We start from the raw sequence: 17129 nt of genomic DNA, 5'->3' as shown, positions 1-17129 counted from the left end.
TGTTTCGTCGGGGGCTGTAAATGTGAAACAGTTGTCTTTCAGAGTTATGTGCTTCTTAGAGCTGGAATCAAGTGGAATATTGTTGGCTTATTTGAAAGAAAGAAAGAAAAATGACAAAAAAAACCCGCAACTTTTCCTCCAGTCTTCATAAATGTAGCATGCTTCAGGTATGAGCTGACTTGAAGCTCATGATTTTCCTTCCCACACGTCGTTAGTTACTGCGTTATGCAACGCAAGGTGGAGATATCGCGGTCTCCTTCCTGTGCGTCTCACTCTCCTTCGTTGGCAGCTGGGTACGTCGTGTGCTGATGCCGTCTGCTTCGAAGGCTCCAGTAATGATCCTGAATCGATACGAAATGCGTGTGTGCCCGCTCACAAGCGCAGTGTAGCAGAGTTGTGAACAGCTGCGTGTTTTCCCCATGTGTGTATACATACGTACACCACTGGGATTTCAGTGTTGTTTTTTCCTTAGCCCCTGAGAGCGGGCTATCGTGGAAACGCGCTTTGGGTTGCATTATAAATCTTTTTGAATACTGACCTCTTGGAGGAAAGCTATGAAAATGCTGGATTTTACTTCCCTTCCCTGCGTTCTCTTTCCCATGCATGTCTTAATTGGGAAAACTGGAGACTCTTGCAGACTTTACAGCTAGGTATGTCTTGGCTGTCCCTCGCGCAACTGTGCTCTCCTTGTAGTGATGCTGGCAGTTATTTGAACTAACAAGGAGCTGGCAGTCTTTGGCACTTTCTCATGCTGCAGCTGTCTAGAGAAGAGTAACACTGAGCGTAAACATGCGGGAGTAAGTCTTTTTTCCATCCTTGTAGGAATTGTTCCGCAGGGAGGGAGAAACAAATGATTCATTGATGGTCTAGAGGCTTGGAGAAAGGTGGAGTTTATGGTGTCCAGAAAAGGAGGGAAAATGGACAGGGACGGGGCCTTCTGATACGTTGGCTAAAGTCAGGTTTATTGAATTTTTTCCCATTACGAAGATGTAAAACTCTTTAAAAAAACAATTTGAGGTATGAAAAATGAATTTTAAAAAGCACAAGTGTTGACCAGAGAGGGATTCTTTGAAAGAAGTGAGCTGTGTGATTAGCTGTTTGCCAGTGACACAAAATTGTGTTTATTGGTGACAATTTACAGAGAATTGAGAGGAAATCCCAATACCCAGGCCCTTCCTTTAGGAGAAAAAACAAAAATGTGCATTTTACTTGTAATGGTTGTTTGTCTTTACCTGTTGAAAAGATACAGTAAGATTTTAGGACAACTTGCAAGTATACTTTTATTCTGGGTGGATTCCAAGACACACTTTGAGGAAATGAACGCAAATGCACGGTGCAAACAGAAAGCATTTCATACCTTCCCAGTGGCATCTGAAGTCGCAAGTTCCTCTGAAGAAAGTGTTTCCCAGTGTTGTAGAAGGCTGTATCGTGTGCTGTCACGATTAAAATGTTTGCATCTGCTGAAGCAGAGTAGAAAGACATGTGTCGTGTGGGGAGCTGGGTATCTCCTGTTCTGGATGCTGTTCGTCTAGAGAAGGGGGTTGCAAATAAGAATCTGCAGAGCAGGCACTTTAAGATGGAAATCTTGAATTTAGATAAGAGAAGAAACAAAAAGGAGCATGACTTAATTGTGGAAGGAGAAGCTTTAGAGAGGTCTCCGCATGCATGCTGAAATGAGTGAAAGTTGATGACTGGCAGCTTCTTAACTGGAGTACAATTGCAGAAGAATAAAAACGCTGAACTGAATTTAAAAATGTACATACAGATCAGTAAATAGTGGTGGTTCATACACGTCATACTTGTACCGTGTATCTTGTCTTGCGAAGACCATGATGTGTATATGCAATTGTCATCTACTTCACAAAGTCCAAATAGTACTTCGAGACACGGCGTCTGTAACCCTTCAGAGGGAGGGTGTCAAGGCAGTACGGGCTCATTGGTGACCGACTGGTTATGGCTGTAGGTCAGAGAAGTTCTGTTGGTGGCTCTGCCGGTGACGGAGTGGGTGCTGGAGCAAGCAATGTGTCATGTTTTGTGTTTTGGTTTTGGTTTGTGTTCTGTAGAAATGCTTGACTGCTGTCACAGTGGGAATGTGCCGTTATCCCAGCAGATAGGTTGTGTTGCTTCATGCAGCAGAGGTGCTTGCTCTGGTAGCTTGCTCTGCGGTAGCTTTGTTTCGTGCTCTTTGAGAAGTGGATAATCAGTGAAGGATTGCAATCTTTTTCTTGCAGTAATCCATGCTGAAGAGGCTCCATTCATACAGATGAACCAAGGGTTGAGGCAGCACTTTAAACCCAGATAGTCGGTCGGCTAACTGCCCAGCAGGATGCCATCAACCAGCCGAGCGGGCAGCCTGAAGGACCCAGAAATTGCAGAGCTGTTCTTCAAAGAAGATCCAGAGAAGCTCTTCACAGATCTCCGAGAGATTGGCCATGGAAGCTTTGGAGCCGTTTATTTTGTAAGTAGCTCCATGACTTGTGAATTTTAGCTGTGTCTCTTTTTACCTTTAAACTGTGGATGTAGACTTTTTTGAACATATTGAGGAAAAGAAACTACTATGAATCTTTTTATATGCTGTTGAGGTGTTTTATTGTGTGTCTGTACAGTCTCAGTCCGTTCACAGGCTCGCGGTATCTGTAAGGTGTTTGCATAGAAACTGAAAAGAAAACCTGGAAATGCGGCCCTTGCCTGGTGCTTTTAGGTGCGTTGTTCTGCTGCAAGCAGGGATTTATCTGCAAATTAAAACATGGACTTCTGCTCTGACAGTTCTGGCTGGCAATGCACTTCTCTTGGTCTGGTTGTCTCCTCATCATCTCTTGTCCCTTGAGAGAAATTGAGTTCTCTCTCCCTTCGTGCATACCCCCAGGCTCCCTTAAAGCCATTCTCTGTCTTTGACACCTGAATGTTGGTGCTTTTGTTGTCATTTGTCCTCCTGTCACATCCTTCCCTACTGCAGACAAAGAATCCCAGTATTCATCTGCTTAAAACTCATTTGACATGAAGGTCTGGACAGCAGGATTTTTCCCAGGCTGCTTGTAGAGCTCAACCAGAGGTGGGATGTCTCACGGTAACTCATTTCCAGGTTGCTATATGTTAACCAAAGTGCATACTGTGAGACCTTCATTAAAAAAACATTTTCCTCAGAAAACCTTTTCACATTTGTAATTATAAGAGGTGTGGCCAAACCTGCCAATTTTCCTTCAGCAAACCATTTGTGTCGGTATTTTATGAGATGCCTATTCATCGTTAATAATTGCAGCAGGCCATGTTGGGAACCTTCCAGCACAAATTTAATGCAGCACAGATGAACTAATTAGGAAAAGCTTCTTAATTTTGTTCCCTGCTTAAAACTATGAGCCGCTGCTGTCTGGGAACGGACCTGGGGGAGGAAATGTTTCCTAACACAACAGTGCTCACCTGTAGCCTTTACTTCTCCTCATTTACTCGAGTTGGTTAAAGAGTGGATATAAAAGGAGGGAACTGACAAATCTGTCTTCCTGCTATGGAAATATTATTGAAGTTTTTCAGGAACACTGTATCTTGTAGAGACGTGGATGAACCGCATAGGTATGGAAAACCCGCAGCCAGGTAGAGGTAACCTGGAGCTGTGTGCTGACGGCGTTCCCAGATATCGGCAAGGAGCTGCCGTCCTGGCATTTGCAGACTGCTTGAACTTCGTAGTCGTGGCAAGGGCTGGTTGCCCGTTACCAGCTCCTTCTACAAAGTGATCAAAAGTGAGAGGTCCTTAATTTCTAGGCCCTTCTTTCTTCTTTTCCCCACCGTTTTAGACTGCAAATTCATTAAAGATTGGTACGTATTCACTACAGGGTGCCATTACTTTGCAGTGTTTGCATTGTGCTGCTTTGACAGAAAGTATGTCTAATTTGGCACTTGCAAAAAGACAAGTGTGAGCAGTGCATCGTGCTGCTCCAACCCTTTGGGGCCCTTTATTTTTGTCAAATAAGAGATTTTCCAACAAAGAAGATACGCTGTTGCTATTTCTATGTTACGAAGTTTTAACCTGTAAGCTTTGTGTTGTATTATGGTGCCTTTTTACTAGTACCAGGCCTAAGATCTTGATCTGAAACTATTTCATGAAACGTACTTGGTTCCTCAAACAGAAGCCTAAAAGATGAGAAAGACAATGTGGAGGGAGAAATTTAGTGTAAATTAAATGAGCCTAAAGACTTGACGTAGAGGAGTGTATGTCCTTTGTTCCTCTGTAAAGCCAGGGGAAAAAAAAAAACTTCTCTTAAGTTTCTTTAACTAGATTTTGATTCTGCTGATGCAAACAAACTTTCTCTAATCAGTGTAATACTGGACTGTAGTTAATGACTGCTTGAAAGCATATTACCAAAGCCAATGGCATACTGCACCTTCTTTTTGCTCATGCTTTGTATCACTGCTGAAATTACTCTGGTTACCAGATGTTGATCCTTTGTTTGGAGTTTTTGGAGGAATGCAGGATATATGTGCATGAATGTCTGCCATAAAAGCCTCATTCATGTAGATCGTTTAAGTTAGCTGGCCTTGTAACATCTTCACGGCTTTTGTCTAGGAACCATCTTTTTTCAATTATTCAAGATCACAAGGACACTCAAAAGGCAAATGAAACCCCATGATTTTAACATTCATGGGATGTCAGCTGTGATGGTTCTCTCTCAGCCTCGCTGTAGCAATGAAGGGCCGTAGGTGTTAGGCAAACACGACCGGGTTGCTTGCTTGGCTTTACTAATATATAGCACCCCTACCACCAGAACGCTTTCATTGCATACAGCCTGGACCAAAAATGTTGATGATAAATAGATGTGGGAGTAATTAACAAGTAGAAGAGTCCATATAATCTTGAAATCTCCTCCTGCCTTTTTTAAAATGCAGTTTAGTCTTTTGTTAGTTGTACCTACCTTCCTTTCCTTTCAGCGGTGATCCTGAGACGGGGTAATATATTTATCTCGTGTGATAACTGGCTAAGAGTGCTCACTCTTGTCTCTTTGTTTGTACATCCTACAGTGGCTGAAAGTTTCTTCTTTTTTTCTTTTTTTTTTTTTTTTTTTTTTTTTCCCCTGTCATAATTGACATGAATTTTGCTGGTTCACCTCATGGTTTTAGTTTCTTAGAAACTGCAAGTCTGGCACCTCTGAATCATTTTGGTATTATCCTTCCCCTACTCCCTGCTCTGCAGTGTAATAATAGCTTTCACTTGACACAGGAAACCTACTACACTGGAACGCTGCAGATGGAGCAGAGGAATAACCCACTCTCTTTTGTTAGAGCTGTGTTCCTTCTGCTCTACTCTAGTATTTGGCTTGCCTGTTTTATTGCTATTTTTCACCGATTTTAATGTTTCGGAGATTATCTCTAATTAGTAAAGATCTAGGAGGTAGAATTTTATTCTTCCTTTTTTATCTCAAAAACCCAAAAATAGTTGTCTTCTCCATCCTTAGAGGTACTGTAATATCAGCGAGACAGTAGGAAGAATCCACTTAAACAGAAAGAAAACTAAAAATAATATTGGTTCAAGCTTGTCATAATTGGTTGAAATTAAGACTGACAGGGAATTATGGGAGTCTCATTTTAATGAACGGCAGAATTAAAACGTGACTGAAAAACCTTTTTACAAAAGGCAGAGTCCAGGTACTTCGTTAATCCCTGTTCTGATAGGCTGTGCTTGATAGCACAAGTATGTTAAAAATCAGCATTTCCATCAGTCAGCAGTGAATGCTGTGGTGCACATCATTTTGATTTATATCATTTGGCTCCATATCCAAATTGCTTATTCTTATCAGAGAGACTCCACCACCCTCCCGTGCCGCTGAAATCCTTAAGAGGGGAGAGGCTGGGGTCTGGTCTGGAGCCATCCGTCCTGCAAGGTGAAGCAGTGCTGCCTCTTCTCCTGCCAGCGTGAAGGAGCCACATTGCTTTGGTGCTAAGCTAAACGAAACTTCTTGTCTAGTCTTATCTTGGATTGTTGCTGTCTGAAGGCAGGAAATCTGCCTTTGAAGTGTGAAAAACCATTGGCGTTTGTTGTGCGGTGTAAATAGTAGTCTTACTGGACCGAGAAAGTGGAAGTCTGAACGGGAATCTGAAGATGGGTCGCTTAGATTGCTGCCATTTCTGTCCGCATCATCTGCCTACATTTAAGACACGATTTGTGGGAGCACTGGGGAGAAAGCTGCCGATACCTGGAGCAGGTATCTCCTGCACATCCTGTGACATCTTTGCTTGTGTTTGGAGTGGAACAAGGGGACTGAGCCTTGCTGCTTTTTTATGTGGAATGGACCTGGGCAGGGAGGGAAGTGGATTTGTGGAAAATGCATTCTACTTGAATCAGAGCTGCTTTTATAAGCTATGATTTTTAGTTCAGAAGTGATGGCATTCAGCTCACGCACAGACTTACTGAATGCTGAGCATGGAAAATCGTCATACCTTATCTCACGAACAGGAGGTGATCTTTAACTTTGGAAGGAAATTTCTAATAGATGCAGCAGCCGCACCCCTTGGAAGATATTTTACTTTATCTCTCTGTAAAAGTTAACTAATGGATAAAGATTTTTTTAATTACTTCCTTGTAAGTGTGTTTGGTTTACATCTTATGGAAAATCGTGATCTGAAGAAACTGATGCATCATGTTTTCATGTTACAGGCACGTGATGTGCGCACCAATGAAGTGGTGGCCATCAAGAAAATGTCCTATAGTGGGAAGCAGTCCAATGAGGTACGTAGCACATGTTGCGTATTAAGTCTTGTCCATTGCAAAAACTTATTATATGGGATGATTTTAATTAACCCCGGTTACTGCAGGAGAGATCTTTCCTGTAACTGTGAAGGTGAATGAGGGTGTTACGTAAACGAAACGAATTACTGTTCACAGTGTATTTCTGCCTAATCTGCTCCTGGAAAAGATGGATAGGACTCATTGCTTTCAGACACAAAAGGCTCTTTTATGGGACCACGTAAATTTGTAGAAAGCAAAAAAGACACTAACGTACAAACCTACCATTTTTTAATCTTGTTGCCATTAAACATTCTGTATTAAATAGATTTTAAAATAACCTTTTTGCTTACTGGACAAAGGCTTGTTAGGGATAATAGCAACAGATGCAGTAGTGAAAGATTCGGAGAGAATCTTGCATATACAAAGTAGTAAGGCAGAATGCGACCTTCCCTGGGATGACTGTGCTGATGAGGAGCTGAAACAAAAGAAGACTAGTGAATGAATTAGTGTGAAAATCTGAACAGCAGCATAGTTGTGGAAGAGCTACCAGAGCTGAGGTTAAGACAGTCTTTGCAGAGGTCTGTAAAAGTAGACCTCTGAGATTTAAACGTTAAGTGTTTTCATGGCCACCCCAGATGTGTGGTGTTTTCCCTAGAACGCTTAACAGAGATAATTGATTTTATACCTGAAGTGTTTTAAGTGCTAATACAGATTCTTGAAAGGGCCAACATTGCATGAACAGCTGATTGGGCATTGTTTCTGGTAAACGACATCTATCAAATTGTGGCATGAATCTCAACAGAAGTATTTATTGTAAGCGTATTGTTCAGGGCATTTATGGTTCCCTCCCTCCGTTCTCTATATTCCAGTCCTAGAAACAGTCTTGCTCTGAGTTTGACTAACAGCTCGTTGCTTTCTGTGCCTGCCTTTTGTGTATTGATCATCTGCGCTACAAGGAGCTGAACCATTCCTTCCTTTCTGCGTGTGTGCGTGTATCTGTGTAGGAGGTAGAGGTGGCAGTATCCCTCCAGCAGTCCTAATTTCTAGCTTCATAGTTAAATTTGCCTTGCGTGTTTCTATTTTGTCACTGCGGTGACTTGTTTAACTGTGTACTGATGAAAGAATAATTTGTACTTACTACTTGTCCTACTGTTTTAATTACTGTGAGCTATAAATACTCTATTGACATGAATGAAACAAACTGTGCATGCTTCGGAAATAGCTTGTGTTTGTCTTCAATGCATATGTTTCTTTATTTTGAAGAAAGTAATAAGACCAGGATTAAAAGACTTTCTGTTTTACTTCTATGTTTATTTGTTTTGTTCAGAAGTTTGCTAGAGTTATGATCTAGCCTATGTCAAGAAATTGATTAAGGGCGTTCTGGTATCATTTATATTTACTTTGGTTTCATAATAAGATTTTATCATTGGTGGAAATAATTATTCTCTAAAATAAGGACACATTCTATTCTAAAAATATGTTAAAAACCTTTGAAACGTGTAGTACTGTGCGCTTAATGTGATCTTGAAGCTTTTTTTTTACACAGGAAATCAGGAATACATGTTGGCCAATGTATCACTTCTCAATATAGAAGTTTAACGTGGCACTTTCTTGGTTTGGCTTTTAATGCTTAGTACCTGAAAGCCTCTGAGGCTAAAGGTAAAAAGCAACTAAGTCGTTCTTGTACTGGAACAAGAGTGTCAGAGAGAGAGTTTATCTTAGTATAGCTGCACTAATGCCGTTCTCATGAGGTTTCTGGTGTTGAGCAGTGCTGAGTCAATAAGCTGCCCTGGTTGTGGCTACCATATTCCCTGGATTCATTTGTTTCTCTAACCCTGACATTTTTACTGTGGAGGATTTGGGTTTTGTATGTGTTTTCCAAAGCATTTGGGTATATGGGACCTGCGTCCATCTGTGAATCCTAGCTGCCTGAGGAGATGTGTACCGAGAGCTTAACAGGACCTGGGAAACAGCTTTTGAACCCTTTGGTGTTGGGTGAGGTTTCTCTGCCTCTCAGTAACTTCAGAACTGATACTCTTTCTCAAAAACATTTTTGGTGTCAACACTGTTGTGTTGATGTCTGCATACTTAAGTGATTTCAGCTACTGCATTTGTTTTTGAAAATCTCTTCTGGTAGTTGTAGTTTTGCTGTTGTCCTTACAAACTTTTGTCTTTCTTGCCTGAGGAGGTGTGGATGTGTGGCAACAGGAGGACTTGGTGATTTCCTCTGAGGAGAGTAATGGCAGTGTCTAGGCACACGTTGGAACATGACATTTTGGCCTCTTCTATACTTCAGAGTTGCAGTGGCAGAACTCCCCTTATTATAAACCCGGGTTTTGTTTTATCTGTTTATTTTTTTTTTACTCCTGCAGAACCATTCCTTTATCTAGTAGGTGACTCATTTTAAATCGGTCCTTGTAAAGACTAAACTAGCAATGGCGAAAAGTTATCAAGAATGTAGTCAGATGTTTGGCGGCTGATGAATGGAGCCTCATCCGGTGTAATAGCCTTACTGGTCGGGATGGGTCTTTATCTGCAAGAGTTAAGTGAGAGGCAGCTGATCCCGCTGAAGGACACTTATCGTCCATATCTCTTTCAGGTTGGGATGTATGTTTGATTTGACAACAGAAGCGATATCCCTTAAAAAAGGATTGCTGCTTTTTTGAGGACTTGCTCAGCTATTTTGTGTTTACCAGTATATCCTGTGCATGCACATAAATATAAAGTTGACGAGAGATCCTCAGACCCTTCCCGTGCAGCCTAATGATCAACTTCTTGTTTTGTATATCTGTTTAGGAGTTAAGAAGTGAATGTCTTGGTGCTGATGTGAATTTATTTTGATTTGGAACCTTAGGATGGTTTTGCCTCTTAAAATAATTAAATGACATACTAACTGAACAACAACCAAAAAAAGTTTTATAAAGTCTTCCTATTGCTTTTATTTTCTACAGAAATGGCAGGATATTATTAAGGAAGTCAAGTTCCTCCAAAGAATAAAACACCCTAACAGTATAGAATACAAAGGCTGCTATTTGCGGGAGCATACAGCATGGGTAAGCATCTACTGCACTTTGCACTTCTCCTGCTGTGGTTAAGGGCGCTTTAAAATGTCTGTAGCAAACTTTCAAGAGGCATTTTAATAAAAAGTCTTTTAATAAAATAGCTTAGAATCCCTACTGATAATTGTCATTAAAGTACATTTTGAGCAGCTAATATTTCTACTATTTAACTAAATTCTTGTCTCGTGTCTTGTTTACTTTTATTGTCATTTTTGTGTGTGTGTGTTTAGGTGAGAAAACCAAGTAGCTGGTTTTATCTCTCGCTGTCATCTCCTACCTAGTTTCATACATTTGGTTTGAACAAACAAAAAAAACCAATCTTCACCCCTCTCCTGCACACAACTGAATTTGGTTTATTTGAGTTTGTTTGCATAAAAATGTGTGTGTAGGAATAGATGCAATTGGCTATGCAGAGGAAGCATTTTGTCAAACAAAAAGTGTGATGTAGCACCTCCAACTGACAGAATTTTTGTAGTATTGTATACTAAAGAAATCATATTGTTGAACTAACAGTTTAAATTGTAAGTACTATCTGTGTATTAGCTTCAATAAATCTGTAGGACGAAGTTTTAGTTTCTTTTTTTAAAATCTCACTGGGACAAAATCTAAAGTAAATCCCTAAATAGCCCCTTAATACTCCAATAAGCTTGTTAACTGCAGTTTAACATTCCTGCTAAGTATGTGCCTATAAAGTAAGATATGAAATACAATACATAATTGGTTATACAAAATACAAAACTGTATTTTTTTTGCCTTCCTTACAAGTTTTGTTGCTTGGTATCTTAGGCAGGAAGGCTGTGCCAATTCCAGTTAGAGCTGTCCCTGTGGGAGGGGTCAGTGTGACAGTGCTAGGATGGGGCTTATATTGCAAGTAATGCTGATTTTGTTATGGCAGCCTGTATTGTATGCAGCCATGATTATTTCTAAGTTTCTCCACAGAAATCTAGAAAACATGCACTTATTTTTAGAGATTTTCTAACAACTATTTTGATTTCTTCCCATACAGCTTGTTATGGAATATTGTTTAGGATCAGCGTCAGACTTACTAGAAGGTATGTTACGCACTTTTATTTGGTTGAAAGTCAGAAGTATAGTACTGCAGTAGGAGGTTACAGCATCACAGAGTTGTCCTTGAGTGTATCATTTTATTTGGGGGCAGAGTGCGTGTGAACAGTTGCAGTTTTTCAAATCCTCGAATGGCTGTAATGGTTTTTCTGTAGAATATCGGCTTTCCAAGGTGCCTAGTTTCTCCTTGGCTCGTATGATTTTAAAGCTGTCAGTCAGCTATTTATTTTCTTCTGAGTTTTAGGTTCTCTCGTCGTGACGGTTCAAGATTTATTTCTGAAAACCCTTGCTGTTGATCCTAATGCTTACTAACAACTGCAGGCCTGTTGACTAAAACAGCGCTGCAGCCGTGTTAGGGTTTTGCTTGATGAGGTCTTTTGTTAAATGGTCATTTTTGTGTCAGGCTTCTTGAAATTAATATTCTTTGAAGATATATGTGTGGTCAGTAAGTTGTTCATCTCCTTTCCTTGCCAGAAGCATTTCAGGACAAAAGGCTGAGCTGCCAGAGAGTAGCCTATTTTGCTATGGTTTATTTATTCGTGTGTGAATTGTTGTAAAGGTTTGGGGTTCGGGGTGTACCTTAATTAATGGAAAATTGAATATTGGGTCACAAATGGGTATTTGGGAGAATGGTCACAGAACTGACAGGAATGTAGTTTAAGGTTGTAAAGTAGTCTCTTTTTGATAGTAAATAGCTGCTGGTTTACAAGTAGAAGATTGCATCTGATTATAGAATGTATTCGACGCTGTGAACTATTTTTTACATTTGCTTCTCATACTGAACCTAGTAAAAATGAAGTTCTAGTATTTTCTCTCTATTTACATTGTTAACAGTACCCACTTGCATGCTGCAAACTGCATTGCTTTCTTTAATATTGAATTTCGAATAAATTCTTTCCTTAAGTTCATAAAAAGCCATTGCAAGAAGTGGAAATAGCAGCAATTACCCATGGTGCTCTCCAGGGATTAGCATACTTGCATTCTCACAATATGATCCATAGGTAAGTGCCTATATGTCTGTTGTCTCACACACTTACAGGTAATTCACCTTGCTGATTGTATCCCCTTCATCCCAAATGCAGGTTTTGTTAGCAGAGATTTTCTTTTTGCAGTGTCCTTATGCTCCCAAACTAGTGGTACATAGTAGTCAAATACTAGCAAGCTGTTTATCTCCTTATGCACTATTTCTTATAGCTAGTGTTCATAATTTCTGCAGAATTGTTTTGGATCTGCTAGGCTTTTCAGTGTTTGATAGGATGTTGATTGTTCCCTGAAACAGTGAATAGCAGGGCAGGCAGAGTTCACCTAAATAGCTTGTAGCAACTGGAAGGCAAAGGTTGCTGAGGAAAAAAATTAGTTTTACATGAACACACGGGTTGAGAAGCATGTCGTAAGCATGGGATGCAAATGTTTGGTTTTGAAGTACCTGCTGCATTTTGGTAGAATTAAGGATTTAAATAGTTACATTATTAGGACTTTCTGAAAAACATTTATAAAGGACGTAGTTGGTTAAGAAGGTTTTGCTGAACTGTGTTTGAAGCTTATCCAGGTGTGTCATTTTAAGTTGATTTTTTAAGGCAAACCAGATCCTAAGATCAAGGACTGTGTTAAGATGTTGACCTAAAGGTTAAAGATTTTGTATTTGGAGGAAATGAGGGTATTCTGAAGCTTGAACGTGTGCGTACTGTCATGTTTTGTAGTCAGTCCTATAGAAGGCTTTATTTTTTGTAGAGGAATATTACTGACATTTGTGTTCTATAACCAGAGATATCAAGGCAGGAAACATCCTGCTGACAGAGCCGGGACAGGTGAAACTTGCTGACTTTGGGTCTGCTTCCATAGCATCTCCTGCCAACTCATTTGTGGGGACGCCATATTGGTAAGCCAAGAGTTTTACACATTTCTGGCTTTGTGAAGTAAAACGATCATTTATTGGGTATTTAATATGCTTGGGCTTTATTGGAGCTAGCTTTGTAATCTCCTGGTTGTAGTGGTGATAAAATGTACTTTGCCAAAAAAGATGAAATAGTAATTAGGGTCTGACTTCAAGAAACTTTGAATCCTTGTATTTGTAGTTCACAGAAAGTAATAAAAATACTTTGTTGTTCTACTTACTCTGACTTTGAGTGGTAGAGGTGGGACTGAATCATCCGTAATGTATTTTAATCACTCCCCCCAGTGGTTTTAACAATTCCTATGTTCTCACCGCGTCTGGCTGTTGAAATAACTGCAGTGTTTTTTCTTTCATAGCAAAGGCCAGGTTCATTGAACAAACCCCTTTGCAGATCCCTTGTGTTCTTTTGATCTCTCACACCTAATCTGTGGTGTTTACACAACTGCATGCTGTAACGTTTTCACCAGGGCTGGCCAGCTAGCTGAACTATCGGAGATGTGGGAGGGCAAGAAGGTGGTGATACTCATAGGCGGAAAGCTGGGCAGCGCACAGGAGAAGACGGCGCAGCCTCTGTAGAGGCTTGTGCTACTTTGTTCCAGTATCCCGTGTTCATGCCTCATACCTTGGGGAATGATTTATTTATGGTAGCTGAAATCAGTGAAACAGCCTGTTTCGTTGAAATACCAGTGATGATGATGATGTGTTCCGTTGCCCAGAATTTTATGATTTCCTATTTTAGGATGGCCCCAGAAGTGATTTTAGCCATGGATGAAGGGCAGTATGATGGCAAAGTAGATGTTTGGTCTCTTGGAATTACCTGTATTGAGTTAGGTAAGTTATTTTCTTTGAAAAATTGTGAAATGGGGTTATTTAATACCTAGAACTTATTCAGGTGAATTACAGCGCGGAAGATCTATGCTTCCTTCCTTGTCCTGGTTTCTCTGGGGCTTGCATTTTAGAGAAGAGCTAAATGTGCTCTCTAGAATTCAAGACCAAGTCTCCAATTTGATATTTATTGAACTGGTGTTTTCATTACCCAAAGAGAGTTACATAGACAAAGAAAATAGCCAAGCTATATCAGTAAAGATTTTCACGTTCCATTGGAGAGGCAGTTAACTTTTGAACTGAAAACCAGTCTTATTTGCCAAACAGCTTTAGAAATGAACCATTAGAAGTGCCAGTGTGAAAATGTATTTAGTGGTGTAAGTTGATATTGTTTGCATACAAACTTAAGGTACATTAATGGGTCCTTGCAGTAATGATGTTTGGGATAAGTGGACAGCTTCAAAGCTATATGCAGCGTATGTTGTCAGTTGTGAATAGATTTCACTGTAAAATATCTTAAAAAAAAAAACAAAAAACCCAAAAAGATACAGAATAATCCATTTTTGAAGTAGTAACCTATAAATCCGTTCCAAAAGAAATTACAGCACTGCCATTACAACAGACTCTTTAAAGCAGAACTTCAGTTTAAAAGGACTGTGTTCGTATGGCATTCTGGTTAAATTTAAAGTGTTTTCTTGCAATAAAAATACACTCACTGAAGCACAGCATCATGCACAGCACTACTCGGGTTTTAGTCAGGATCCAGCTCTCTAGAAGCACTTTGCTGTAAGTTTTTCTCAGGATGGTGGGGTTCAGCGCTGCTCGTCACACCTCAGGCTGTCCTACCATCCTCGTCAGATCTCATTGCTCCTACTCCAAACCAGCCTCAGCACAGGAGCAGCCCGGCTGGGCAGCAGGAGCTCTCAGGAATACGCTAATCCATGTGAACTGCACAGTTTAGCTAAAAATGCTGTCTGGCATTCCAAACTGTCAGCTTCATTTTCTTCCAGGACATGAAATAGATTATTTCTTCAGAGATTTTTTTTTTTTGGTTGCCAATATAAAGTGAGTTGAAGGGGTGTGACTGTCATGACAATCCTGCTCCGAGTGGAGTAAGGAGACTTGGCCGGCTGCAGCGCTCCAGGAATGCAGTGAGCTCATGGCCACCACACCCCCGGGTGCCTTACTGCACGCTGAGTTTTTGCAACATGAAGCGTTAGGCTTCGTCTACGGCTTCTGGCGTAGTGGGAGGTGAGACTAGGTCAGGATGGCAGAGCGTTGGAGGCTGGGTTGGTGTGGTTATCTCATTTGCCTTGGTTTGAATAAGCATGGGAAGAAAACAGAAAAATTAGGTGTCTTGTAGTTGTCTCAAATTTCCACTTAGTCTTGGCCTCATTGAGGGCTGAATATTTCTGTTTTATTCAGGTGAGTTAAGAGGGGAAAAAAAAGCTAGGGAGAACAGTTGGTTAAAATAGATTAAGGGATCAGTTAAAACAATTTAATGGATAATCATTCTGATCCTCAATAGCAGCAACTAGCTATCTGGCAGGTTAGAGAAGGTAAAGTGCTGCATTTGAGGAAAGGCTTAATGGGTAAATTAAGGCTTAACTCCTTAATTTACCCATTCTGAGGAATTTGTAGGGCTTAGTCCATCCTCTGATAGCAATGAGTGAACAGTGATCTCTGATGCATAGCTTACTGCTACTGTTTGACTCAAAAATAAAAAGCAGAATAAGAAAAATAGCATTATTTTTTCCTTGGTTTTTGTGTTTTTGTTTTGTTTTGTTTTTCCAGGAAGGAAAGTTTTCTGTTGCATTTTTCATCAGTGTAGGAACGTCCTCGTGGCCTGACCAGCTTCTCAGGAATGTTTATGGCAAGGCTGAGCTTCATAGGTTTACCCCATAAACATTCTGATGAAGCTTCAATTTTGTTGTTACAGTGAGATCATCTCCTTCCTCATTAAGCTTTCATGCTGTGTCAGTCTATAAGAGTAACACAAGCTTGAAAGAGAGAGGAGAGCCAAAGAGAACGCAACTCTCAAAATAGTATAAAGAATTGGCCTGTTACTGACTTCCTGCCCCTGTGCTTAGTCAGTTAAGTGTGATTTGATGGTGCTTGTAACCAGCTTTTTCTTCATTGCTGCTGTCCTGCTAGAATTAAATGTTTGTTAGCTTTTTAGCAACTGTAGCTTAAAAAAAAAAAAAAAAAAAAGGGGAGGTTATGAAACCAAGACTGCTTAGTGGCTAAACACCGAGTGTAGAGCTTACTGTTAACTTACTCCTATTTTAGTACATTAAAATGAGTCAGAGAACTCAACTATGATAAACCATGTAATTGAAAAACTTGAGAGGACAAGGCATTTGATCTTCAAAGTGCTTTCATCTTCTGCAATGGTACAGGGCATACGCCAACATATCTGTCTGATTGCAGGGTAGGGTTGGTTTGGGGTTCCGTGTTCAGGCAATAGTGATTCTGCTGGTGTGGTTTTCTTTTTAAAGGAATGTAAACTGAAAAAAAAGCGAGTAAAACTATGAGACCATCTCCCTGTATAAAAACTTGTTTTCTTTTGTGTGTAGCGGAAAGGAAGCCTCCTTTGTTTAATATGAACGCAATGAGTGCCTTATATCACATAGCGCAGAATGAATCCCCTACACTACAGTCTAATGAATGGTGAGTATTACTGAGAGAGGAATGTTGTAGGGAATTGCTGTAAATGGAGTGCTTTGTCATGCTGAGTTCTTGAAATGGCTGGATTCCTGCTGGGAGGATGTGAGCTGGAAGGTTCCTACTAGCTTCACTATACAAAATTGACCAGTTACTAAATATACATTTGAGACTCTAGAATGTAGTAGAAATAGGACATGCTGCTGGAAGAACACAAGATCCTTGTAAAAAATTAAGTTCAAGGATCAGTAAACTTTTGAAGCTCCCAGGCTAGCCAAAAATGTGGTTTTTAGTGTTTTTTAATCACAAACCACAGTCAATTCCTAAATCTTGTTTTGTTGAAGTATTGCTTTGCCAGATTAAGACACTGCTTGTGTGCAGCAAGTGTCTGTGGCATAAACTTCAGAAGAATAAAGCGCAGTAGTAACACTTTCTGCCTCCCAGCCTCAACAACTGTCTTTTGAAACAGCAAACACGGTAAACTAATTTCAAAAGTTAAAAACTTCCTAATTATGTTTTTCTGAGCAATAGTCTTAGGCCTCTAACGTAATACATTGTACCTTATTTTTAGAAATTTTTTTTCTGAAATGTTCTGGTTAGGCTATTTCATACTCTGATGCTTGACAAAACATTAAACTCATTATATGCGTTTTTCTCACAAAAAAAAAAAATGCAATAATTTGATTTACTGAAAAATTGCAGTAGCGAAAGCCCCCAGTACATGATGGGAAGGGGGGGAGCAGTGGGGGAGGAAAGAAATAAAACCCATACAACTGATGTGCTGCTGTTTTCAGGCCGTAATCATGCCCTTCTGAAAACTCTGTTCAGAGAAAGAAAGGGCAAGATACAGAATTTTTAGCTTCTGGAGGGAGAGATGTTACTAAACAAGTCATGACCTTAAGTCTTA

At 40.1% G+C, this 17129-nt stretch overlaps 1 protein-coding gene across 3 annotated transcripts in view; it reads left to right on the top strand.

The window, feature by feature from the left end:
- The window catches only part of TAOK1 (TAO kinase 1), a 66933-nt gene that overhangs the window by 28415 nt on the left and 21389 nt on the right, over window positions 1-17129 (top strand). For all 3 annotated transcript variants that reach the window (XM_086763194.1, XM_086763196.1, XM_086763195.1), the window contains exons 2-9: window positions 2232-2458; window positions 6644-6715; window positions 9667-9768; window positions 10781-10826; window positions 11744-11840; window positions 12605-12718; window positions 13473-13564; window positions 16135-16228. In XM_086763194.1, the coding sequence (XP_086619320.1) occupies window positions 2327-2458; window positions 6644-6715; window positions 9667-9768; window positions 10781-10826; window positions 11744-11840; window positions 12605-12718; window positions 13473-13564; window positions 16135-16228 (749 nt within the window). In that variant the 5' untranslated portion in view covers window positions 2232-2326. The remainder of the gene's footprint in view (window positions 1-2231; window positions 2459-6643; window positions 6716-9666; window positions 9769-10780; window positions 10827-11743; window positions 11841-12604; window positions 12719-13472; window positions 13565-16134; window positions 16229-17129) is intronic.

Source organism: Chlamydotis macqueenii, chromosome 19, assembly GCF_036417535.1.
Source record: "Chlamydotis macqueenii isolate bChlMac1 chromosome 19, bChlMac1.mat, whole genome shotgun sequence".
Classification (NCBI taxonomy): Eukaryota; Metazoa; Chordata; class Aves; order Otidiformes; family Otididae; genus Chlamydotis; species Chlamydotis macqueenii.
This window is presented reverse-complemented; position numbering and strand designations above follow the sequence as displayed.